The 25709-nt window shown below is 36.3% G+C and overlaps 3 protein-coding genes and 1 long non-coding RNA gene across 7 annotated transcripts in view; 2 read left to right on the top strand and 2 right to left on the bottom strand.

Annotated features, from left to right (window-relative positions):
• LOC106672686 (probable protein S-acyltransferase 23) overlaps window positions 1–19326 on the bottom strand; it is a 26661-nt gene extending 7335 nt beyond the window's left edge. The window contains exons 1-2 of one of the 3 annotated variants that reach the window (XM_014404301.2): window positions 19240–19326; window positions 1418–1532 (exon numbers count right to left, since the gene is read on the bottom strand). Coding sequence is in view for 2 of the 3 variants with exons in the window: in XM_014404299.2 (XP_014259785.1) it covers window positions 1418–1532; window positions 8924–9048 (240 nt within the window). In the remaining variant the exon portion in view is untranslated. Of the gene's footprint in view, window positions 1–1417; window positions 1533–8923; window positions 9304–19239 lie in introns of those variants that run through there. The other 2 variants (XM_014404299.2, XM_014404300.2) reach the window with 2 other exon arrangements.
• Window positions 10288–16285, top strand: LOC106672685 (N-acetylgalactosaminyltransferase 7). 2 transcript variants are annotated; one of them, XM_014404298.2, is made up of 10 exons: window positions 10288–10565; window positions 13226–13431; window positions 13503–13669; window positions 14349–14733; window positions 14792–14909; window positions 14980–15105; window positions 15183–15404; window positions 15468–15566; window positions 15719–15844; window positions 15910–16285. In XM_014404298.2, exons 1-10 carry the CDS (start codon window positions 10419–10421, stop codon window positions 16048–16050), a joined length of 1737 nt encoding a protein of 578 aa, XP_014259784.1. In that variant the 5' UTR covers window positions 10288–10418; the 3' UTR covers window positions 16051–16285. The 2 variants fall into 2 exon arrangements, with proteins under 2 accessions (XP_014259784.1, XP_014259783.1); XM_014404297.2 differs by lacking the exon at window positions 10288–10565 and adding an exon at window positions 12687–12887 and having other exon boundaries at window positions 15910–16050.
• On the top strand, window positions 18877–25709 carry LOC106672687 (retinoblastoma-binding protein 5 homolog). Its single transcript, XM_014404302.2, has 11 exons — window positions 18877–19199; window positions 19262–19287; window positions 19343–19515; window positions 21353–21470; window positions 23946–24056; window positions 24122–24294; window positions 24368–24487; window positions 24681–24834; window positions 24913–25125; window positions 25228–25444; window positions 25505–25709. Exons 1-11 carry the CDS (start codon window positions 19181–19183, stop codon window positions 25585–25587), a joined length of 1407 nt encoding a protein of 468 aa, XP_014259788.1. The 5' UTR covers window positions 18877–19180; the 3' UTR covers window positions 25588–25709.
• LOC106672689 lies at window positions 19446–25298 on the bottom strand. Its single transcript, XR_001341294.2, has 3 exons — window positions 25210–25298; window positions 23506–23635; window positions 19446–19531 (listed from the first exon to the last, which is right to left on the bottom strand). It is a non-coding gene; the product is annotated as an uncharacterized LOC106672689 (long non-coding RNA).

The following is a 25709-nucleotide window of genomic DNA, read 5'->3' as shown; positions in this document are numbered from 1 at the left end:
CATTTAATCACTGGTCTGTTAGTATATGGATACCTTAATTCCCTACTACTACCAAAGTAACCTTACTACTAGCCATACTTAATTCATTTTTAGCTACATATCATACAATTAGACCACGGTAAGTCCTCTTTACGACCTTGCGTATGAGTACCATTATTGGTCTATTATGTAATCTCCATTATTATCTAGAGCTCCTCTTTAAGCTTAACATTTTTATCTGATATTAACGCTTTCTTAAGGACTCCTGTGTGTATAAGAAAAGGCCCAGGCTTTCCTCTCACAGGAGGAGGAATTTCTGCTGAATTATAGACCTTCACTCCAATAAAGGACATACTCTGTTTTTTCTTCTTCCCGGCAATATCTGCACAGGTTTGTTTTTGCTGCTCCGAGTCTATACATATCCTATACCTCCGGAGTCTGCAGTTTCAGTCAGCAGTCCTACTATCATTCTAGTCCTAATACGTTCCAGGTTAGGTAGTTCGACCGTTAATTTCTGAAAAGATACTTTAACCAACTTTTTCACATGGCCCCTGCCCTGCAGTACAATACCGTTGAGCCGAGGACTTAAATCCTTGTCCGATGAATCAATGTTTTTGGCAATGACGTACCAATCACAGAGGGATTCTGAGCCATTAGCAGTCCTCATCAAACTTCCCATAGCTTCCTCTGTCCTGTTGCTCAGGTACCAAAACAAGGGTAATTTTATTGGTATGCCCAATGTCTGACAGGTTCTTGATGCAATCCCAAACGGCTCTGAACTTTACTACCTGTGAGGTAGTCGCCTTTAGTGCCGCCTTGCTGCCCGAGTAGATGGTTATTCTTTTGTTGGTAATACCCAGCCTTTTGATCTCTTGGGCACAGTGTTCAATAGCCGCAGACGACTGAAAAGCAGTGTCATGTTGCCCAAGGCGTATGTGAAAGTCTTTGGTTTAATTCCGTAAATACCAGCCCCTGACCCATACTAGATCTAATACAGGAAAGACATGCGATAGGACTCTATACTGGCCTCTGGTATGTAAAAAAGCCCACACAACAAGGACACAGTCAAATATTTGTACAATAATTTGTAGGTTATACAATGATAAAATTAATTACATTTTTTATGTAGAGATTAGTTTTCTTCTCTGCTTTGAGTCGACTATGCTTATTAACAACTCGTTCACCTTTAGAAATACTGTGATTATTGGGTCGATGATTACCCTTTGAACTATATGTAGACATGTATGTAGAACATGTTTAACGCGAAATATTCATGTAATGTCTCAGACACGAACGCCGGGTTGGTCGTGTCGAGCCTTGGATCGAACTCGTCGGGTCAAAGTTTCACTCGACCTTAACTCATGATATTCATCATGTCACAGTCGTTTTCTTACAGTATTAAATGGATCAACAATTAAAACGCAAGGGCATAAATTACCTCCACATTTCCGTCGAGAGCCGCCCAATGTGCTGGCGTGTAGCCCCACTCGTCGCGTGAGCTCAGAGATTCCGCCCCTAATTTCTCGACCAAACACTCGATATCAGACACCGCCCTGGAAACAAAACCAGTGATTTTGAAATTACAATATTTTCAGTTTAAAATAATACCCGACATGTACTATGTGCATAAATTTTTTGGTCTCTTTTGCATTTAGTACATATATAAAAAATAAATAAAAAGGAAGAGACCTACAAGAAATTATATGGCGTGAATGGCTTAAACGACAGTGCTTATTGGGCTCAGGACAGTCATCTCCGGAATACTAGCTGTTCACTCGGTTTCAATCGTTTTTCGTTGGGAAGATGATGTAGGATATAGATAATGTATAAGTTTATGTGAATGGTGGGATTTCTTACGCAAAAGAGGACGTTTAATAAACGAATAGAACATCTTGGATTGGAAAGACTGGATGCGATAGGGGCTAGAGTCCATTGCTGTCCCCGTTCTAGACCTTGTAACTTTAATATAGAACTGCTGCCTAATGTATATTTGATCATCATCTGTGCATACAGTCTAGATGTTTTAGTCGAATGTGATTCCGGTTTAATCGTTTTCTGAGTATATACCACCCTAAGAGTGCATGTGGATTGTCGTGTTACAAAAATATAGGAGTTTGGTCGTTCCCGATCATTCTAGTGCCAAACAAGTGCACATGCACATAGTCAAAATAACCGAAAACTATCAAACTACAAAGTATCGCCTCGTAGAATCACAGAGATTTTGTATGATTGAGGTAGTAGACTGGAAGGTCTTCTCTTTTTAAGGTTAAGACTATGGTGGAATTTTTTCATTGATTTTCCTTCTCCAAGCACGAAACCATGGTTGCAAGCTGTGAAGGTGTCTAAGATAAATTATACCAAATATAATGGTTCAGTTCAGCTTATAAAAGAGAAAAATACTTCCTTGAAGAACATCATAAATGCAATTGGGCTTACATTAAATGAATGGATAAGTAAAAATTGAGAATGAACTCAAAGGTAGAAGGAAGCATTCGTTTAAGTTTCCAAGCCGGCCCAGATGATATAGCCAGTCAAATGAGTGAGTTGTTGTTTGGTAAGTTTTAAGATTGCAAATTAATTATTTCATAAACGGGCACTCTCAACACGACACACAAGAATGACACAATTACGCAGAAAAAAACACTTTGAGCCCTGAAGATGATTTCAATAAAGATCGAAACGTTGGCGCGATAAAAAAAATGTTTTTCTATAACCTACGTCACACCAGAACGCATCTCACGATCTCCGAATAATTATTTCATAAAGTTTGCTTATTTTGTATACAAAAAACTCTCGGGACTTTCTTCCTCGGCGTGATGTAGAAAGGAAGGAGAAAGGCATTAAGTGGCTGGAGTCGCTGGAGACGACATCGGTGAGCCTGTTTCTTTATTTTAATCAAATACTACATCCTTACTTCATTTTTGAGTGTGTACGCTCCGTTTTCTTTAAATTGTATTTGTAATAGTGTTTATATTGATTTGAACTATTAATTTAATTTACCTAAGTTGAATTTTGGTTATTTCCCTATAAAAAAGGATTTTTTTTTTATTTTTGGACAAAAGGCATTTTTAATTTTTGTTTCTTACATTGAATAAATATAGATTTTTAATTTGATTCCATAAGGCGACATCATATTTTTTTCCCCTGTTAATATTTCCTTTTCGGCAATATTAAAATTGTTTAGTCGGGGACTGACAAACCCTTGGGAAGACTAACAAAGTACGGCTTCAATTCACGAGTGGTAACAGTGATGTCCTCAACTCGATGGTTTGGTGTTTAGTGGAGGTAAAGAGACGGATGCCTACCTTATAATCAGGAATTAAGGGGGTTTAGGTAGTTTTTAGTTTAGTAAGGAGAGCTCTTTCGAGAAGAAGTGAAGTGATCCGTCAGTCTTTTGGATTTGTGGATCATTAGGATGACAGAGAATTACCCAAATTATTTGTCCGGTAAGGATTGAAAAAAATATTACCGGTTGTGCTTTGAATGAGATAAATGCATAGAAAGGGGAATACGTCCAGAAATTCATACCGGTCACGCGGGTTTAACATAGAGCGACGCCGTGAAATAAACGTGCTCGCTGAGGCCTAATTTTTATTAAAGCGTACAGTAACACTTTGATGATTCCATCCAGGTTCGTATAGTCTCGCGTTGCGCGTTTTGACTTTCGTCATATTGTATGTTTAAAGCAAGACCAACCGTTCTAGCTCCTGGCAGGCAGAAAGATATTTTTTAAATAAAATTCTGGATTGATGACATAAAAAATATCATGCAGTTTCTGAGAAAACTATATCAAGATTTTATCCCCTCAAGTTCTTGGAGGACATAGATGTTCACATCATCAAAGGCATAAAAATTAGTGTGGGCTAAAGATTTTGAAATAAACCCTGGGATATAAGTCTATAAGTCTACACATGCATTTTTCGCATCGTCAAAAAATCCTAGAGCAATCAATTTTGAAGGTGTTGCAAAGCTAATATACTCATTCTTCTCAGAAAAAAATCTGTTTGAGAAAAAAATTTGAAATAAAAAAGGCAACGATGTGACTTCGAAAAAAATTAATGTTTGTTTTGGAATTTGCGCAAAAATTTAAGGGAACCTCAGGGGATAGGGGATAGTGATAAAAGAGGCTGCCACAAGGCCTACTGAACTTCGACCTGAATAGCCGTGTATAACTCACTGGCCAGCTTCAGGTTATTAATCAGCCTCCACAGCTTTGCCAGCGGCTCCTTATTGTAAGATATTGCTTCTTTTTTTTTTTTTTTAATCCTAGTTGCAAGAACCTGCACCTACATAGAGCTTCACAGAAACATAGAATGTATTCTGCGGTGTCCTCCTTTTCCTGGCAGTATCTGCACAGGTTTCTTCTATCTGTACTCATATCCGGTGCATGTGCTTTCTTAAGTGGCAGTGCCCTGTCTGAGTCCAAATATAATCCTAGTTCGGTTGCAGTTGTCTTCCAGTAATTCCTTTATAAGTTTTGCGGATGGTCCTTCTATGAATCTCTTCGTGTGCCTCATACCTGTGGTATTATTCCACCAGGTTTTGGACTCATTAAGGATCCATTTTAAGATGTAGATAGTTGCTAGGCCACTATAGGTTTCAGGACCCAGAGAGTCCTTTTTGGCCATAGTCAAACTTTCCGTTGCCTCTATGCCCCAAATGTCCAAGGACCCCTGCCAGGGTCAGGTCATTAGCACTGACTTCCGTCAGGTCCTCCATGCAGTTCTTTGCCTTCGCCTCGCATGAGGCTAGGGCCCTAAGTGTTGCCTGGCTGTCAGAGAAAATGGCTATCGTCTTAGCCTTTTTATTTCTCTGGCGCATTGTTCAATCGCTATAATTTCAGACTGGAAAACTGTACCTAGGTTTACCGTCAGTTCGCCTTTGGGTTCATCCCGAATACTCCGGCTTCTGTGCCCTTGTCGGTACTTGTACAAATAAATTCTAAAGCCTATGTGGACATATGGTTTCAACTATGGGGTGTACAAACATAGCAATATTAAAATTGTCCAAACGTTCCAAAATAAAATCTGACGTAACATGGTCAATTGTCGGTTTTAGAGCCGTCAGTATTCCAGTCGGAGTTTGCCTTAGCGGTGTTCCTTTGGCCCATTCTTCACATTCTTTTATCGGTACTGCGTACTTTTTAGTAAAATTGTACTTTTGAGTTGTGGCATCAATTGTCATCTGCCTAAGGAAACCCCAATTGTGTATCTGCGTGTTAAAATTTGAGCTTTTATAGATCAGTAATCAGTAGATGTAGAACTTTCAATTTTATTTTGGTTAAACCTTTCATTTACGACGTATATTAAAATGTGTCCGTTGGTGGAAGTTTGAATGATGTAGGCAAATTTGTAATTAATATTCACAATAGTACTTACGACTTAAAATGTATTGCATCAATTAAATTATTAATCAAAAATAATAACATTAAAACGTTTATTGATTTATGGTATGTGGACCGGCAAATTGATTATTTCGGTGTTAAAATCAATCTGTGCACCGATGCAAATATTATAAATAAAACGGCAAAGTTAGAAAAAACAATAGGCAACATCCTGCTCATTAAAAAAATATTCAATTCGTAATTCAGGTAATACAAAAAAAAGATCAGACGTTTTATACTGAAATAAAACGTCTTGTGCTAGTTCTTTATCTTGGAAGTTTGCGTGGTAGGGAAACGTTCCTCTTTTCAAGCCGAAACACGAAATCCACTGCATAAATGCAGTTGACCCTTTTTCTCAGTAGAGCTAAAAATAACCTAGATAAAGTTGCTAGCCTAATTTACTCATAATTTGTAACTTTCAACTCATGTAATTTCATTAAATTTGTTCGAGGGGTTTTGAAGATAAAGGCTCCGAAAATATGCCAAATCAGATTTGGTCGAGGTGGTGACACCCTTGAAATAGGAAAATACTGAACAACTTTCGGTTAGTTTGTTTCATCATCAGGGCGTCAGAGACTTTAACTGGTGCATTGAATTTTACGCAGATGGCTATTATCTGAAAAATTAAGCTACATGCTTTTGTTTGATCAATCTTCTCAACCTTCCAGTTTTCTCTACATATTATGTACTAAATATTTTGAGATTTCCTCTGGAGGTCTGCGGGTGATCGTCGGATGGACCTGTAGCTTAAACGTTTCCTATCTTTTTGGTCTTCTTGGTCATTTTTGCTATCATCAGTGGTGGCTAAGAGTGGTTTTCTTTCATCGGGTCATTTTTAAATGTACGTCCTGAAATGTGAGTGATGTAGAAGTCTGTGGGAGATTTTGATGGATTAAATCTGTGTTGTTTTTTGTTGTTTTTTTTAGTCTGTACGTATTTCATATATTTGTCTTGTTTGTGTTTTGTCTAGTGTGATCTATTTGTAGATGTTTTGTAACTGAATTTTACCTGTAGTTTGTTGTCTTTAGTTTTTACCATTAAATTTGATCAGAACGTTCTGAGCTAAATGTATCGAAGGGTGCGAAATCAGATATGGATGAGGTGGTGGAAGCAGGAAATTGCATTACTGTCGACCTTTCGATTGTTTTATTTCATCATTAGTGCTTCATAGAATTTAATAAATACAATGAATTTTATACAGATGATGATTATCTAGAAAATAATGTTATTTGTTTTTGTTAGACGAACAAGTCCACTTCTTACCTATGACAATTAATTTTGAGATTTTCTCTTGAGGCCTACCGAGTGGATGGTTTCGTCCTGTTGCCTTGGTGGTTTCGATGGTTTCGGTCTGTCAGACGCGTTTTGGTAATTATCAATGTTGGGTGAATGCGCTCTGATTTACAGTCGTGAAAGGGGAATTTTTCAGTGTTCCCTTTGAACCCGGGAACTTTTCTCTTTTTCTGTAGAAGGTTTTGAAGGATTAGTTTTTTATTCTAGTCTGTCTGATTTATTTTGTATACACAACGATTTTGTCTAATAGGTTCTTGTATATGGTGTTTGTTGCCTTTAGTGAGGTTTAATACACCGAAGCTTGTCTGGCTTTATCATTTACGTCCCATTTTCAAAATTCGAATGGAATAAATCATGAACAAGCATTAAAAAACGAGTATGCAAAATCTCATTAAATTTGGTTTTAGGGATACCGAAAAGAAACCTGATCAAATAAGGCCGATGTGGCACCTAAAGCAGGAAATTGGATTTTTTTCAAACTTTCGTTTGTTTTATTTCATTCAGGGCTTCATAGAATTTAATTGATGCATGGCATTTTATATAGATGGAATTATCTGAAAAAATAAACCGAATTGCTTTTGTTTATGTTTTTGATTATATCTATCTTCTCAATCTGCCAGTCTTCTTTACATATTACTGTAAACTTGAGATTTTCTCTTGAGTCTGCGAAATTAACCTGCTTCCTTGGTCGTTTCGAAGGTTTTGTCTGTCTTGTCACGTTGTTTTGGTTATCAATGATGGGTTAGTGCGCTCTCCTTTATAGTAGGATCATTTTTCAATGTTCGACTGAAATGTGAAAGGTGATTTCGGTGTTGTCTTTATCTGTAAGAGGTTTTGAATGATTAAATCTGTTTTTTGATTTGTTCGTCTTTCTGCTTATTTTTTACATATACCGTTTTTGTTTAGTGCGTTCTTGCATATGTTTTATATCCTTAATGTTCGTCTGCATAATTTATTAAATAGTTTGAACGTTTCTTATCCTATTTAGGTGAATATGGTCCATTTAAGTTTATGAAATGTTGTTTTGTACATCAAATGATTGTTTTATTGTATGCAATTCTTATAGTTTTCAGCAGTATGTTGTATCGATTTGGATCTGTCATATCACAGATCTGTCCCTCAGGGTGACGGTGTTTTTGAAAAAACAATATACATACCGAATAAGTATGTCGGGTTCGAATTAGTTTTCTGTATAAGTCGCATTAAGAGTATGGTATTTTTTTTTTTCAACAGTTCGATCAAGAATATTTATCCTGTTGTTGTGCTGTTTTTAAAATTATTGATAGGTTTGTATGCATTGAGTTCAGTTCAGTTAGCTTGTTGTTTTCTATTGGTTCGAACTAGCCGTCTAATTTTGGTTTGCCATTGGTCTTTGGACGATTGGACTGCTGTACTTTTTACAGATGAGTGTAGATTTGCTCTAAGATCTACAGATGGTCGTGAAAGAGTGTAGAGGAGGCAAAATGAAAGGTACGAAGCCTTTTTCCTACAGCCAACCTTTTCAACGTAGCTGTTCAACGTGTGGGCGGGAATTTCAATGGAATGTCAAACAGAGTTGGTTATTGTTCGTGGAGGGACTTTAAAGGCCACTCGCTATGGGGAACATCATTCGTTGCCTATCCTCGATGAAATCGGCGCCAATCGTACTCTAATGCACGATAATGCCCGTCCAAATGTCGCTGGCATAGCACAAACGTACCTTCAACAACATAACATCAGAGTCTTAGGCTGACCAGCCCGTTCTCCAGACTTGAACCCCATCGAACATTTACGGGATAACCACAAAAGACGAATAAGAGCACGTTCATCACTTCCTGATACACGCCACGATCTTGAAAGGACTCTTCGAGAAGAATGGGCTAACCTCCAGCAAAGAGACATTTCCAGACTGGTAGAAAGTATGCCGAGGCGTCTTCGAGATGCAATGTAAGAGGAGAAAATACGCGATATTGAAATGTAAAATCTAAAACAAAATTTATCTGTCCGTATTTTTTTCCTTAGCAATTTACATTTTTTTAACTTTTTTAGAGAAAAACTCAATTACTAAACGTTAAAAAAACATGAAAGTTTGGTTATATATTAAAATATATACAAATCAAGTTATATTAAAAGAGGTGGATTTTTTGCCTGACAGTGTATTATGAAAAACGACCGAGCATTTCTCTGAACTACGTCTCTAGAGTAGAGTTGGTCTGGTGGACTGAGGATCTTCAGAAAACAAAATTCTGCAATTGTGTTCAGGAGTTTGAGGACGAACCATCTGCTTACCCATTTCTCACCAAATCGAAGACCGACTTGTAGGTGTGACCGACGTTGAATTCCGTGCTCTCTGAAAAAGGCAGCGCCGTGATGTTGATGTCTTTGTGGTCGGTGGTGACTGGGCCCGAGACCATGTTGCAGGATTGCCCCGTGCCTGGCTCCGAACTCCAGACACTCTGGGCTGTCCCCGGACTTGGAAACACCTTGGACAACGTAGCTGCTGTTTGGACACCAGGATCACGAGAACATGGGCCTTTGTCGGTACGAGAGAAAACGGCGGATACCTGAATGAGCTAGGGGTGGGCGAGGCCCGGTGCCAGTGCCGTACTTCAACCGAAGGTTCAAACGGTCGAAAAGGGAGCAGAAAGTCATCTGTCGGACGAGATCAATATCCGCCCCTCGCGCCGACTCCGCACTCCTCGCACTTTCCCACCTCTTCCTTATGTAATTTCGAAAATAGAGGTCAAGGCATATAAATTATCCGGTGTAAGTGCCCCTAGACGGTCAAACTGCTTGATCAAAAGCTGGAGCTGAATAGCGGTCAAGCGTCTTCTTCAAGCACTCCCGTCAATCAAACTTTCAAGCGTGATTGACCATGTAGAAGCCTGTTTGACGCTTGATTCAAGCATTGACGATGAATAATGGAAAGTTTGATTGACGGGAGTGCTTGAAGAAGACGCTTGACCGTCTACGAGGGTTTTGATCAATCTTTCCGTCAGTCGAAATTTTCTTGGTTCATTCTGAGAAAGTTTCTGTAGTCTTCTGGTTCCGTTTTACGTAAAACGTTGATTGAACGTTGTTCGTAAGTGAAGTGGTTTCTCAATTTATACCACTCCTTTGACCACCGTCCTTTCCTCTTCTTGTACTACTTCTTTAACAGGATTGATAAAGTCAAGGCGAGGAAGCCAATATCTGTATTTGAAAATGTTGTTTCAGCCGCGAAAATTTTAATTTAAGCTCTCAACTGAAGTCTCGCATAAAAAAGAACATTACTATGTACCAGGGCAAAATGAGGTTTGAACAAAAGATTGAGGGTCGATTGAAGCGCGCGTCAGTCGATTGACTCAACCCTTTGATCAAAATGATTGACCGTCTGGGGCCCCCTTTATTGGGCAAAGGCAAACTGCAAAGGGTGATGGCTGTCCTCGACGGACTATCGTCCATCACCCTCCATTGAGTTTTTTATTTTCTTACACAATTTTATTAGTTTTTAAAATTTTAAAAGATCTAATTGAACACTGAAGGTTTTCAAAAGGGCTAAATTAGATTGATTTTTCTTATAAAAAAAGTTTATGTGGAAAATAACGGCTTTAGTAGAAGCCTAGAAGAACTGTCGCTCACTCTGACACGTGTCTCGGCTGTCAAACTAGTCCTGGGAGGTTGCAGTCATGGTTATCTTTCGAAGGTAATACGACCTCTTACCGACTCCTGTGCTTTCTCGTATCGTCGCCGAGTTACCTCGAGGGATTTTCGACTTTTTAATGCGTCAAATGATTCAACGAAAATGAGGGTGATACAATTCAAGAAGAATCGGGTTTTTAAAATCGCCGTCCTCGTCACGATGCTCGTCCCGCTCTTGTACATCCTCTACCTCAAGTCCAATCGGAAAACGGTGTCCCCCAGGTTCGAGGAGCTCAAGAAGCAAGTGCAGGTGAATATGAGAAAGTTTGCCCAATACGTCGAGGCACGGGCGCAAAACGCAGAACATGTATTTATGTAAATTTCTTGGCCAGTTGTGGACCATTTCTTCGCTTTTTTATTTAACGAACTCTTAAAGTGGCTAAAAAACCTATCAGGACTTTCATCCTGATAGGTTGTCACTCCCGATGTGACGACTCTAGGGTGTATATCTCAGGGGAGTTCACCTGCCACGTTATGCGGCTAGGTCACAAGTATCCCCCAGAAACTAGATGCCCAGAAGATAATCGCTTCCCAACCAACAGGGGCTTTCATTACATCCCCCAACTATAATCTAGCCAAAACTAACTTTTATAATACAGTCACACTTATGTACATTGCACTCATTCTAATTAGTTGGAGTACTTGATCTTCCTTCATCGACCTACACACAATAATACTCAACTAATCTAAATTAGGTTTGATGGGGAACTTTTATAAATATTCAACCACAAAAAACACTATACAATTTTTTAAAAAAAATTCTTACAAAAAAGCAAAACAGGGGACCAGAAAATCGCTACTGTGCCCAAAAGCCATTTTTAAAGAGAGCAGCATACCAACATGCTCACTACAAGGAGCCAAGTGTATGCTTGCACAAGCTTCATGTAGTACCCTTTGAGTAACCTTTCTCTGCATGCCAGACACATAAGCAGGCTTTGGCCCAAACGTGTCCGTGTGTCAACCTCACATGGCCTATTATTAATAGGGTGAGGATTTTTATTACTAGTATTCTTTAAGAATTATGACCACCTCATTGTATTTTGCGGAGTGATGAGCTTGTAGTTTGTTTGCTGGTCTGCCTATCCTTCTGGTTCATTTGTCTCACAGGTTTGGTGATCTCAGGGTTGTATTCTGAGGAGAAAGACATTTCTGAAGCTGTCACTGTGTCAAAACTTGTCTGACAGACTGCAACAGTGGGAGAAGTTGGATCAAGTGCTCATATTATCAGGCTTGCAAACCTCAAAAACTCATACTGAATTGGCACTGGGGCCACTTATGGTTTGTTATGTTTGTTGAATCACTCAAACACATTTCAGCATTGTGCCATCTTCAGAGAGGAACAAACATAAACCCCAGTTCAGCATAAGTTCACTGACTTACAGACCTACACCTAGCATCAACTGAAACCATATTTCATTGCACAATTTATTCCTGAAGCCTTCGGGTTATGAATCTGTAGTTTGGTTGTTTACAATCATCGTGGTCCTCATAGTCTCACCTATATTGCCCTTCAGAAACATTTTATTGTCTAAGCGTTGGGACAGGGTTATAAGCTGGGAAAAAGAGGGCACCACAGAAAACGGTGAACTGATGAAATATGCCTGACATACAAAATCAGAAAGAATAGGCAGGACAGGATGATCTGATGTTTATCATTTTATAGGTTTATCACCTTGTAGACCTCAACACAATATTTCATTATTAGATTTCTCCTTGAGGAGAATGTGGTGTTGAATTTTCTGATTTTCCTGACCTATCTGTCCTCGCTGCTTGGGTCTCTTGACATTTTTACATACTCACAGGTTACTTGATAAACCCACAAATAAGCCTTGTGTAGAAAACATAAAGACCAACCACTACAGGAACCCATCTATGACATTAGTCTAATGCCAAAGCATGGCTGACAGATCAAAAAGTAAGGATTGTTAGACCAGAATGTCTAGAAATGTTCTAACTACAGATTCTTAAAAATGTTTATTTCTAAACCTGCACTAGAACTGCTCGAGAAAGTATAGGCAATTTTTTATAGTTAATTGTGGAGAATTAGGATTTCTACATTTATAATAACTTTCAGACAGTTGTTTTATACATAAGGCATAACATGAAACAATCCTACCCTATATTTTTAAGATGGTTTAAGAATGTGTTTGTAATGCTGTTAAGTATAAAACAAATAATAATTCACAGTAATTTTTAAAAAGCCTTCATTTTAATTCACCACATCATATTTAGCTTTAAAACGATAAATAAGAACACAGTGTCAATTAATTATATATTCTTATAAACATTTGCTTTGCTATTCATTCAATTTTATATTATTTGTTGTTGTTTTTTTCAGAAAAGAATATTAAATGAAATTCAAAAAATAATTGTTAATTTTGAATCAGGGAATACAACTTGGTTTGAAAACGAAGAAGTTATATTTTTATACAAAATGTTATTAAGCAATCGAATCATTAGATCAGTCTCGCTTATGAAACGCCCTGCTAGCTTTGAAAAGTACATTATTGAAATGCTCATACAAAACTATTACTACCAGCACGACCCAATCAGATATGTATCATTTAACACTGTAAGACAGAATTTTTAATAACTTTATATTTAAACATAGAAATTATTAAGATAAATCAAATTTTTATTTGAACTTAAGAGGAAACCTATATACCCTGATTTATATTACGAAGGGAATGTATTGCTTTTTATTTCTTTTTTGATATGTTCATCTAATTGATATGCCCTGGAAGATTAAACAGATCAAGCGAAATTTAATTCACTCATTAAAAAACAATCAAATTGAAACAAAGTTGTACTAAATTCATTTTTTAAAAAAATACTTCCTATTTAACATGAATTAATAACTGTCATACATTTTTTCATATATATTCAAAGATTTGTATTTTGTTTTTTCAGCTTCCTTATATTGTAGATGGCATGGGAAATTTCGAGCCGACCGACATCCTCAAACGAAATGGCCCAGGTGAAGGTGGGAAACCACACAAACTACGTTCAGATCAAGAAAATGATGCTAAGGCCTCATTGTCTGATTATGGCATGAACATCGCCTGTTCGGATGAAATTGCCCTTGACCGAACTATACCAGATCTACGACTTCCAGAGTTAATATCTTAATTTTTAAACTTTTTTCTTTTAAATTATTAGTCACTCATTTTTTTCTTTTTACTTTTAGGTGCAAGCATTGGAATTATCCTGAAAGTCTTCCTAAAACTTCAGTTGTGATTGTCTTCCATAATGAAGGATTTTCAGTGCTTATGCGCACAGTGACTTCGGTCCTGAAAAGGACACCACCAGAGTTTTTAGAAGAAGTACTTTTAGTAGACGATTACAGTGACAAAGGTATTATTCAACTTTAGATTAGATAAGTTTAAACTAATCTTATATCACCTGACCTATTTTGATTCTTACTACGTTTGCATAACAGCCTTTAAAAAAAATCTCAGTTTAAGAAAACAGCATTTCCTGTAATACAGGAGGTGTTCATGTCCAATTGGGTACAAAGACTGGGGGGGGGGTGTCAGAACCATAAAAAAATTTATTTTTTGTCAAATTGTTTTAAAATAAAAGTTCAATGATGTAAACCCAGAACCACTAATGTGTAAAATACAAATCAGGCACCCTGATAACTTGGGCTCATGGTCCCCTTGGGTTTAATGTACAAATAAATTCAATCGATTAGGTTTCGTGGTCTGATTGACCAATTAAATTCTTTTCAAGTAATTAATCTTTAAGTAAGGTATTGGTCGAGATAAAAATGGCAAAAAGGAGGGAAAATTCAAAAAGGTGAGGTTGAGATGGGAAGTTGGTGTCCGAGCAGATTGAAGTCACGATAGCTCATGTGGTAGAGCAGCAGTGTATTTAGCCGAAGGTCGTGGGTTCGAATCCTGCTCATGGCACTGACTTCTTTATCTCGACCGATACCTTACTTAAAGATTAATTAATTGAAAATAAATTCAATATTTATTTATTGTGATTTCGGTAACTTTCTATCAAAAAAAATGTTTTCTTTTTTTCCCAGAGGATTTAAAATCCAAATTGGAAAATACAATAGAAGAACTCAACGGTAAAGTGAGACTGATAAGAAATAAGGAACGTGAAGGGCTGATAAGAACAAGGTCTAGGGGTGCTGTGGAAGCTCGAGGGAAAGTCATTGTATTCCTGGATGCTCATTGTGAGGTGAACATCAATTGGCTTCCACCACTGCTTGCCCCGATTGCCTACGACAGAAAGACCATGACAGTACCTGTCATTGATGGCATCGACTATCAGACTTTTGAATACAGAACTGTATATCAGGAAGGCCACCATTTTCGTGGGATATTCGAATGGGGGATGCTGTACAAAGAAAATGACCTGCCGGCGAAGGAGATCTTTGCAAGAGCTCATCACAGCGAACCGTACTTGTAAGGATTTTTTAAAGAATGATTGATAAGTATCGATTTTTAATTGACAATTGTACAGCTCCCCGACTCATGCTGGTGGTCTGTTCGCCATGGATCGAGAGTACTTCTTAGAGCTTGGAGCTTATGATCCTGGCCTTCTTGTCTGGGGAGGAGAAAACTTTGAACTGTCTTTCAAAGTAAGGTTTTAAAATTTTAAAGTAATGTTTACAATTTTTTAAATATTTTTATTGCATTATCCTTTTGTAGATATGGCAATGTGGCGGAAGAATTCTCTGGGTACCTTGTTCAAGAGTAGGTCACGTTTATCGAGGATTCATGCCTTATAATTTTGGCTCTCTTGCTAAAAAGAAGAAGGGCCCATTAATTACTATCGTGAGTTTTTCAATATTCTAAACCAAATTAATCATTTATAAACTAATTTATTTATTTTATTACTTTTTATTTTTTAGAATTACAAACGTGTTATTGAAACGTGGTTTGATGACAAGCACAAAGAATTTTTTTATACAAGGGAACCTTTGGCAAGGTTCCTCGACATGGGAGACATCTCAGAACAGTTGGCCCTCAAGAAAAGGCTGAACTGTAAGAGCTTTCAGTGGTTCATGGACAATGTAGCGTATGACATGCCATCAAAGTTTCCTGAGCTTCCTCCAAACATTCACTGGGGAGAGGTACAAATTTTAATGGCTTAATGTTAAACAACTCTTACATTAACAACTTTTAACATATTTCAGTTAAGAAATTTGGCTACACAAAGTTGCATGGACACAATGGGTCACCCTGCACCCACGTTGATGGGTCTATCATATTGCCATGGCCATGGGAACAACCAGGTAATTTATCTTTATAATCTCTCAATCAAATATGAGATATAATCTAGTCTAATATCTGAAGTAAAGTCTATATTCACAGTTCCCACAAATAAAAAAATACCCCAGACGCAGTCATATATTTATATGTATACACCCATAATACTTCTTTCCAGCTGGTAAGGTTGAACTCAAAGGGCCAACTGGGCATTGGAGAGAGGTGCATTGAAGCTGATTCTACCGGCATTAAGCTTGTTTTCTGCAAGTTAGGAACTGTCAACGGCCCTTGGCAGTACGACGAGGTACTGAATAATTGGAATGGCAATTATTAAGATAGTGTTTTGTCAACATTGCTTTCCTTTTTCAGAAGACGAAAAACATCTACCACCAGCAGAAGCGCAAATGCATAGCTGTGAACCCGGAATCTCAGCTTTTGTCGTTGATGTCATGTGACCCGAACAACACCTACCAACAGTGGACCTTCAAGGAAATACACCCCTCATGGTGAACATCTCCGTGACTTTTCCGGGACAATTTATTTATCTGGAATACCTTTTTGAACAATATTTCTTTTTATTTGAGAAAACAATTTTTATAACATGAAACTATTGGAATTTTATAGAATGAAATTAATTTTTTTTTTTTTTTTTTGGTTTTTTGTATATAAAAAAAATTTAAAAAATGAAATTGTGTCATATTTGTTGATATATTGAAGGTATGTAAAAGTATATTTTTTAAAATTACGATTGTCTGTTTTATTTATTGAGGAAGACTGCATTGTTGAAATTTACATAATATAATAGGTCTATAGTACCTTAATTTAATTTAAATGATTAATAATTTCAATAAAAGACATTTCAATCAAATAGTTAAGGTTTTTAATAGTTAATCTGAATGAATGTTCCAATGCATATGTTTTAAAAACAATAATTATTAACCAAGGTTGGTTGTTAACGAGTAAAATGATAGATTTATATTTATATTAAAGTAAAGATCGATGAAACATATCTCATTTTTAGAGCTTGTACTAGACAGTTTATTTACTTAGTGTGCACATTTCAATCAAACTTGAGTACATCAGCTCAGAATCAATACGGAAAAAGTGATAGCTTAACGCATCAGATATTTTAGCATAACAAGATTTACATAGCAAATATTTATTATCAATCCTGACACTTATTTAAAAATAAACTATGTCTCCGTTGAGTTATCTCTTCCGTTTGAGATGCAAGCCTACTTGAATTATAGAAACCAAATTTGTGCCTTTGATACTCTATAGATACATTCCATAATAATGTAAAATACTGTATTAATCAAAGTTAATTTTTAAAATATCAGGGGGAAATTGTGGAATTGTTTTATTAAATGCAAAAACAGAAGGTTTTTCATAAATTGAATACGTGTAAATAAGACAAATATTTGTTTTATATAGTGCAATAATTAATTTTAGTAACTTTATAATTTTGTGTTAGGATTTTATTAATTGTTTTATTGTTATTATTGGTAAGTAAAGAGAACAACATTTATATTTACCAGCATTTTGATAGTTTTTCACTAATAAAATAATTAAATCTCGTTCAATTGTTTTCAATATCCCATCCTTTTAAAAGCTGTGCGAGTTGGAATTTTTGCCAAACTATTACATTTAATTATTATGTACAAGCAATGGCTTCCGAAGTTCTTGGCATTGGAGGTTGTTAAAACAAATATAATTAGGTTCAGAGAAAGGGCTGTTCTTAAGGAAAAACACTTTGCCTGAAATGTTCAAATATGGATGAGGAGTGGTGATGAGGATCTCACAATGAAAATAAAGAAAATTTTGATGAAAAATCCTAAACCCGGGCTAGGACTAAAGAAAACATTTTTGTTTATCTACATTTTGATAGTCTTTCACTAATGTAATAATTATGAGCCTTAGGAAGGGCCAGTTTGACACTGGGGATAGACTTGAGCTGGGAAAACAGCTGATCTTGGTCGTCCCAGCCATACTCTTTTAGGACAATCTTGCAGTGCTAACCATGGTCGTGTTCACCGGTCGCCAGCGCACCTCTACTGAGCCACTCGGGGTTCATGGGTTTTACTGCCTCGTCTACATGGATGGGTCTAGATCTGTCAAAGGTCTATCTGTCAATAAGCCAAGGCTCATCCACTTCCTGACCGCTCCTGCATTATGTGTGTGGTGGAGCTTTATGCTATTTGCCACATGCTCAGGGTGATTTGAGACGAAAGAGGCTTGCCTATCTCTACTGTACCTACCACATGAGCACAATTGTGACTTTTAGCGACAGATTCTCAGAGAAGCCCCTCGCCATGCTCTAATTAGATAGTAATTAATAGAGAGATATGCTGAAGTCAGAGCGCCTTGAAAAAACAGTGATAAGCATCTGGGTACTCGAACACATGGAGCTGGAGGTCAATGAACAAGGCCAGGTGGTGAAAGTTGGGATGTCTTCCCCTCCAAAAGTCCAAACAGAACTACCATGATACAGCCCAGTGATTGTATGAGCAATAAAGAACGCAATAAAAGAATGGCAGTGTTAAAAGGGTCGGATCGTCAGTGAAGAGATGTCAAACCCAATTTACACCTGCTTTTGATACATGTGTCCTACTCATGGAGCTGGAGGAGCCCCAATACTCTGGGAGGTAGAGTGGCCTTCTCTATCTAGGGAGACCAGGCTGATGCATTTCATCCACCTTGGTAGCCTTTATCCGCGGCATATGGTCTGATGCTTAATGCAGACCCAACCACTTGGAATGGGCCAGTGGGGAGTGAGGTTCGTCTTGGCCCCTCAGGGCTGGGAAAGCCTCTACACCAACGCTTGCACACATATTCAGTCGTGAGCGGAGGTATGTTATCTCTTATCTTGAGAATCAAAATGTCTGGTAAGGGCCATGAGCCAGGTACAGACATTAAAGATCCTTTTAAGGACGACCGAGGATTTGGGAATGCTGTCCTACTCGTAGAGAAAACTTGTTCAATGTGTTACACATGGTCAAGTGCCCTTACCGGCCTTACCACCTTGGCGAGTACAGGGAGCAAGTAGGCATGGCACTTAAAATAAAACAGTCCTTGTGCATGGGTAAAGGTCCACCTGTTCCAATTTTTAAGGAAAACGGGGGTGTTTCCCCATCTGTAAATAATACACATAATTGTAGCTGTGTGAGCATCCAATGCATTGGAAGGACAACGGTCATTTCAGCAGATGCAAAGAACTGAAGAAACTTTGAGGAATTCATAATGATTTCATAAGTATCGGAAATTCCTTGAAGAAATGTTTAATTATTTTGATAGTTTGTTCGTTTCAAAGTTGCTATTTGAAAATTGGCGTTTTAACATACTAGTTTTGTGATGCTACTTTTGCTGATTTTACGGCGCTAGCGTACACTGTAAATAAAGAGAGGTTCGGTTTGTGGCTTTGTGCATCTCTGCTTCTACAACAACAAAGAACAAAGCAGGAAAAAATAGACTGCAATTTTAAACCTTGAACACAAAACAAAAATATTTTATATTGAAGTTTACCAATGAAGTTTAAATTAATTTAAATGCCACGAAGTTTAGGTGTGTTTTAAGTGGGATCACAGGACAAAAAAACCGGCGTAACGAAACTTTGTTTGGCTGTTATGATAGGACTGACAAAATGAACTTGGAGCTATTAGGTAAGCAATAATCGAAAATAGAAATTATTTATCAATTAACCTTTTTTTTTGTCAATTTCCAGAGTCTTTTGGGCAGAACTACCCTGAGGTGATTATATTGATAAGATCCTTTGAATCGGTTCACTCATGTCATTTGTACACAGGAGTTCGATGGCACCCTGGACTGCATATCCTTGGCAGTGACATGCTCTTTCAACAAGCGTGGCACCCTTCTCGCAGTCGGCTGCAACGATGGCAGGATAGTCGTTTGGGACTTTCTAACGAGGGGCATTGCAAAAATCATACCAGCGCATATGCATCCGATCTGTTCTCTCAGGTACAATATCAATTATCTGCAAAACAATGCAATAAAACACATTCATAAAACTCTTTCTCATTTTTTTCTTGATATGTAAGCCAAAAATTTATTTTATAAAATATACAAACCTTGATACTTTTATCAATTAAAACACACTAGTTTTATTTTGTTTTCAATAGTTTTCGAACTTCAACATTTGTTGACAAATTTTCTTAATTAAAGTTCGTGAAATTTGAAGGCATGCGAATTGAGGTAGATGGCCAACGGAGGAAGTCAAAGTAAAACTTCCCTTCATCATCAAGGCTCCATATATTTTCATAATTATAATATTGTTTTATATCATGGCTCCACATACTATCATAATTATAATAATAAGTTTTATAACAATATAATTCAATGAAACTTAAAGGAAAAATTTGACTATGTAACAAAAACTGAGGGAGTTCTGGAATTTCGTTAATTTTTCAAGAAGCAAACATCAACATAACAACATCAAATTAGATCTTTGGGAAGAATTTTACAAGAAAGAATATTTAATGAATAATAATTCATCTCTTTTGGATTAACTGCCCCAAACTTTGGTTACATAATCAGCGAGAACAGAAAGATTGACATAACATGAAATTAGATCTTTAAGAAGAATTTTATAAGAAAAAATATTTAAGGTATAAGAACTCATTTCTTTTGTGTGTGAAGATCAACCATTGAAATAATTTGAGTGAGGATCAGGTAAATAGTCACCAGATGAAGAAATCACCAAAAAGCCCATTGGATAAAGAATAGTGATGCCAGGCACGTTTTGATGTTTTCTTCATCTGGTGAACATTTACCTGATAATCACTCAAATCATTTCTTGGATTAACTGTCCCAAGCTTTTAACAATCAGCATAGAAGAAATCTCTTTTAGCATCGGTTAATCAATCCCTCAAAAAATAAAGCCACTCACATCCTCCTGTACAAATGTTATAAATATTTACCGGCCTCCTGGTATGTCTTAAATGAATCTTATGAAATTTGGTTTCAAGAAAAAAATTCCTTATAGCTGGGACTAATTAAATTGTCTTCATAAGAAAGGTTTACTTACTCAAAAACCTTCAGTTATGATTTTCTCACTTTTTGTGTCAGGCAAAATTAAATTCTTCCATAATTGCCTATTCATGGAAGAATGCCCAATTCAAACTGGATCTAATGCAAAAATGCTGTGATTTGAATAGTCTAGTCGTGGGTGGGAAGCATTGCACCTTTTCAGAAATTGGGATCAGTCACCCTGAAAAGACCTTTACACAACAACCAATAAAGTCCTGGCAGTTTCAGGCAATTTTATTTACTTGGGAGTTTCTTTTTCATCCTCAGGAAAATTCAGAAAAACATTGTATTACTTTGTCACAGAGAGTAATGTAACAATACTTAGTTTTAAATATACATCCTTTCTATAAATCTGAAAAAATGGGATGTTAAAAGTTAGCTCTGCTGTATGGATGAGATATCTGGGCTCCTAGTTATGCATATGGAGTTGAAAAGGTAAAGCTAAGATTCCTATTTAACTTGGCAGACATATTATCATTATTGTATAAACTTTGCTTGCCTCTTGAAAATTAAAATTAAGCACAAAATAAAATGCTTTGCCTCAACAAAAAACAGAAGGATAATTTGTAAATTGTAACTTACAATTTCACCATGACAATTTACCAGGATTCACTCAGAGTAAAAATCAAAGTGTACCCAAACTTTGTACCCAGCTCCATTTTGTACAAGAATCAAATTCTTAAACGAAATAACCTAAATTATTATCATAATATAACTCTCAATGATTAAATTTACATTATTATTATTTATATGTTGTTTGTTAATGTAGTTGGTCTCGAGATGGACATAAATTGCTGAGTGCCTCGACAGATAACAATGTCTGCATTTGGGATGTTTTATCCGGTGAATGTGAAGAACGTTTTAGGTTTCCCTCGCCAATATTAAAGGTCAGTTTTCAGAAATTAATTAATTTAATATAAATCTTGGTCGAAGAAAAGAATAAAGAATAATTGTACAGCTACTTTTTAGAGTCTCTAGATGTGTAGTTCACTTTTTGGTAAAGTCCAGTTGACCATAGACCAGAGTTATAAGTTGTTTATATATAATCTCATCTCTGAATATTTCTCAGTTGAAAATTTTTTCTTCAGATGGCAATGTCTGGTCAACAGGTCTATCATTATTCTAACATAGTTTTATATTGGGGGTGCTCATACTTTTTTTAAATTTTTTTATTTAGACTTTCACCCATATAAAGGTGATCTTTTATTACTAGTTAGCTCTAGGGTTGGAAAGGCCTTATTGAAAAATATTGTTAAGATAGGGGTAATTTGTATTCTGACTAGTAGACAAAAGTCAGTCTAGAATAAATTTTAACATGTACGACATGGAAGTAGATAAAATTCATTTGAGGCATTGCTTAAAACGAACAAATGCCTGTCGATATTGATGTGGAATGATAAAATAATAAAGTAGCAAAGTAAAAGAACTTGTGATCAACAGAGGTTCCAACCTTTTTATAATGAGGAGAGACAAATCAAAGACCAGGCTCATAGTGGAAAACCTAATGAGCTTAAAAGCAACAACGTATTAGTGACTTTGGAGGATGAGGACAAATTAACTGTAGCATAGCTATCAGAGAGATTTCAGGTACATCACACTACAATAGAAAAAAAGATCCTATCTCTGGATTACATTGTGAAACACGATTCATTGGTCCCTCAAGAATTGTCTCTCAGGAACTAGGAAGACCGCATAGCTCTTTGCCTAAATAAATGATATGGTTTATTTCCTATTGGTCACTAGGGATGAGAAGTGGGTCCTTTGCAAAGATTTTAAATGCTGAAGGACCATTTACAAGAAGAATGAAACACCAATGTCAAGAGCAGGATTAACCTTTTACCCTCGTAAGGACCTATTGTCTTTGGTGAGGAATAATTTGTTGGTAACTGTTACCATGCGACCAAACCCTAATGACAAAGTTATACTGTGTGGAGCTAGTGTCTTTAGTCAGCATTGAAGGAAAAACGTCCAGTTCTGGAGAAAAGACGTAATGTCATGTTTCACCATGACAATCACCAGGATTCACTCAGAGTAAAATCGCCGAGTACGCTCATGCTCCATACTGTCCAGACTTAGTTCCTTCTGATTTTGACTTGTTTCTCCATTCAGACAACACTTAAAATTTTGATTGAAAATGTTCTGAAAATTGGACTTACAGATTTCATCATCAGACTTTTACAAAATGGGATATTTCTGAATGCTGGCAGTATGTTATAGAAAATAATATGCATAGAAAATCATGTTTTGGATTAAAAATAAAATAAATGTAGAATATAGAGTGAATAACTTGAAATTCAAAAAACAGGTTCGCAAATCAAGTTAATGGATTTCGTTGTGGTCCAAAAAGTTTTGTGTATTTATTTACCCAAAAAGAAATATTGTTCAACTTTAAAAATATTTCTTCAAAATATATCTATTTTGGTTTGTTATCTATTGGTATATGTACCAAATATGACTGTTTTTTATTCTTCCACCATGCCTATTAAGTGTGAAAGCCTGGTGTTCTGTGAAACTCCCATTTTGAGTTCATAGTTGAGGTTTATTATGTTTTGTTTGGAAACGACCATTTTTATTGTATTTTGTAAACAATTCATATAACAATTGTCAGTGGAAGTATCGGTGGCCGCAACGATTAAGGCCGAATCCAGCAGCCCTGAATTCAAACCTAAGTCAGTTTCAGTTCCCATATTTTGCTCTCTGTTAAATAGTTGTGCTGAAATTTAATTTGTTGCTCAGGGGCCCTTCAAGAATAATTATCTCAACAATTTACGTGTATTCTATCCTAGTTGAGTAAATGCACAATTAATAATTAAAATAAAAACATATTTAAATAATTACGTCCATAATATAATAAATGCAATGTTTTTATCTACATCCCACAAAAAATGCCCATAATCATAAGAGAGGTAAAAAAGTACTTACCTGTCCTAATGGCGGAGCTGGCTCAGTTCTCTCTTGGGAGGTGTTTGTTCTTGACAGGCCCTTCCTTTCCTTTTCCATGTTCAACCGTTTGATACCAACACCAAATTTTACTTGATTATCAAGAAGCCGGCTGTTAAAAAAATAAAATCTTATCAAATTTGCTATCGTGTGAAATATTGTTTGTTTAGAAAATTTTAGTAATTTTTCATCTCAACCTACTTTGGATGAAAATTAATATACTAAAAAGTATACTACAAAAGTTGATAATTGGTTAAAATAATTAACACAAACAATTTATTTAGTAATGGCAGTTTTGTATTTCCTATTGGGTTTTTTTTTTTTTTTTTTTTTTTTTTTTTTTTTTTTCCAATTGTTATAGCCAGGAAGAATAACCCTTTTAGATATCATATATTTTTAATAATGATTGTATTAACTTACAGGCCCAGTACCACCCACGTAATGATAAAATGTTTCTAGTGTGCCCACTTCGCCATGCTGCAGTAATAGTAGATCTAAATGGAAAGCATCAACTCGTACCTTTAGATGATGATGTGAGTTTAAATTTTATTTCCAATCTGTATGTAAGTAATAATTGATTCTGCATTCATTTTAACAGACAGATTTAACAATCGTCGCATCATTTGACAGAAGAGGTCAGCACATTTACACAGGCAATTCGAAAGGAAAAGTCTTAGTTTTTTCAGTACCGAGTTTAGAAATGAAAGCGTCTTTTCGTGTAGCTCAGAGTGCAACAGCAATCAAAAGTATTGAGTTTGCAAGGAGGGGAGAGTATGTTTTGGTTTTATTATGCATTACAAAACATATATTTTAAACGCATAGTTATGAGATATAACACTTGCAGATGTTTCCTGATTAATACAGGTGATAGAATAATTAGAATTTACAATTCAAACGATATTTTTTCATGCGGAAATGATGCTGAACCCGAACCAAAACACAAACTACAAGATCTTGTCAATAAGTAAGTAATTTACACTAAAATAATCTAGAAAAATATAATAAGTAAGTATTTTGTGTATTGAAACAGTTTTTATCTTTATAGTCTGCAATTCTAATTTAATTTTGATTAATATTGAAAGGAAAATTATGTGATTTGATTTGTTTAACAATGAGGCTGAGACATAAATTCTATTTTTTAAATTATTTTCTTGCAGAACTATGTGGAAAAAATGCTGTTTTTCTGGAGATGGAGAGTATGTTTGTGCTGGGTCTGCACGACAGCATGCCCTGTACATATGGGAAAAAGGATTTGGCAATCTTGTTAAAATTTTACACGGTACAAAGGGTGAACTGTTGCTCGATGTTGTGGTGAGCAAAGTCTCAATATACTTTCGACATTCTTTGTAAAGGATTTAAAAATAATCAGAAAGTTCAAAATTGTTTCAGTGGCATCCTGTCAGACCGATTATTGCATCTATAAGTAGCGGAGTGGTCTCAGTTTGGGCACAGAACCAAGTTGAAAACTGGTCTGCCTTTGCGCCCGATTTTAAGGAACTCGATGAAAATGTCGAATACGAAGAGAGGGAGAGTGAGTTTGATTTGAGTGATGAAGACAAATCTGTGACAGCAGGGCCACAAAAAGAAGACGAAGACCTCGAGGTGATTTATTTTATAATTTGACTCGTAAAAAACACCATACAATTTCTACCCTAATTTGTAGTTACTTATAAATTAATTAATTACCTTTATTTTCTTTTTAAGGTGGACGTGACAACTATAGAACCAGTCAATGCATTTTGTAGTTCAGACGAGGAAATTGAAGAATCGAAAATATTACAATTCCTCCCGATCGCACCCGAAGTCGAAGATCCCGAAGATGGGCCATCGATAGTTGCTCCTCCTCCTACCAACACAGGAGGGTCAGCTTCTTCCAAGTTTCGTGTTTATGACATCGCACTCGAAGGGTCTATCACAGATGGTACAGTTTTATTTTAATTTTCTGTGTATGCATCTTTACAAATGTGTTTTTGTTTTTCAGAACCTCATCCACTGCTGAGCAACAAAGGAGGAAAAGAAAAACAATCATCCAGTAAAAAAGGTGTTAAAAGAATGATAAAATGAATCAACAGAAGGCAAATAGATTTCCCTCTGTTGAAAAAAAAATATATATAACCTTTGTTGATTTATCATTTGTCAAATCTGTACATATTTTAAGTTTTATTAAATATAATTTTGTATGGTTC

This window comes from Cimex lectularius, unplaced genomic scaffold (genome assembly GCF_000648675.2).
Source record: "Cimex lectularius strain Harlan isolate CLEC.00 unplaced genomic scaffold, Clec_2.1 scaffold61, whole genome shotgun sequence".
NCBI classification, from domain to species: Eukaryota; Metazoa; Arthropoda; class Insecta; order Hemiptera; family Cimicidae; genus Cimex; species Cimex lectularius.
This window is presented reverse-complemented; position numbering and strand designations above follow the sequence as displayed.

Coding starts and splice junctions, on each gene's coding strand:
- LOC106672685 (XM_014404298.2), top strand. CDS start 10,419: ATGAGGGTGATACAATTCAAGAAGAATCGGGTTTTTAAAATCGCCGTC. Junction 13,670..14,348: donor AGACGATTACAGTGACAAAG/GTATTATTCAAC, acceptor TTTTTTTCCCAG/AGGATTTAAAATCCAAATTG. Junction 15,106..15,182: donor AGGGCCCATTAATTACTATC/GTGAGTTTTTCA, acceptor TTTATTTTTTAG/AATTACAAACGTGTTATTGA.
- LOC106672687 (XM_014404302.2), top strand. Junction 19,288..19,342: donor TTGGGCAGAACTACCCTGAG/GTGATTATATTG, acceptor ATTTGTACACAG/GAGTTCGATGGCACCCTGGA. Junction 24,057..24,121: donor TCGTACCTTTAGATGATGAT/GTGAGTTTAAAT, acceptor TCATTTTAACAG/ACAGATTTAACAATCGTCGC.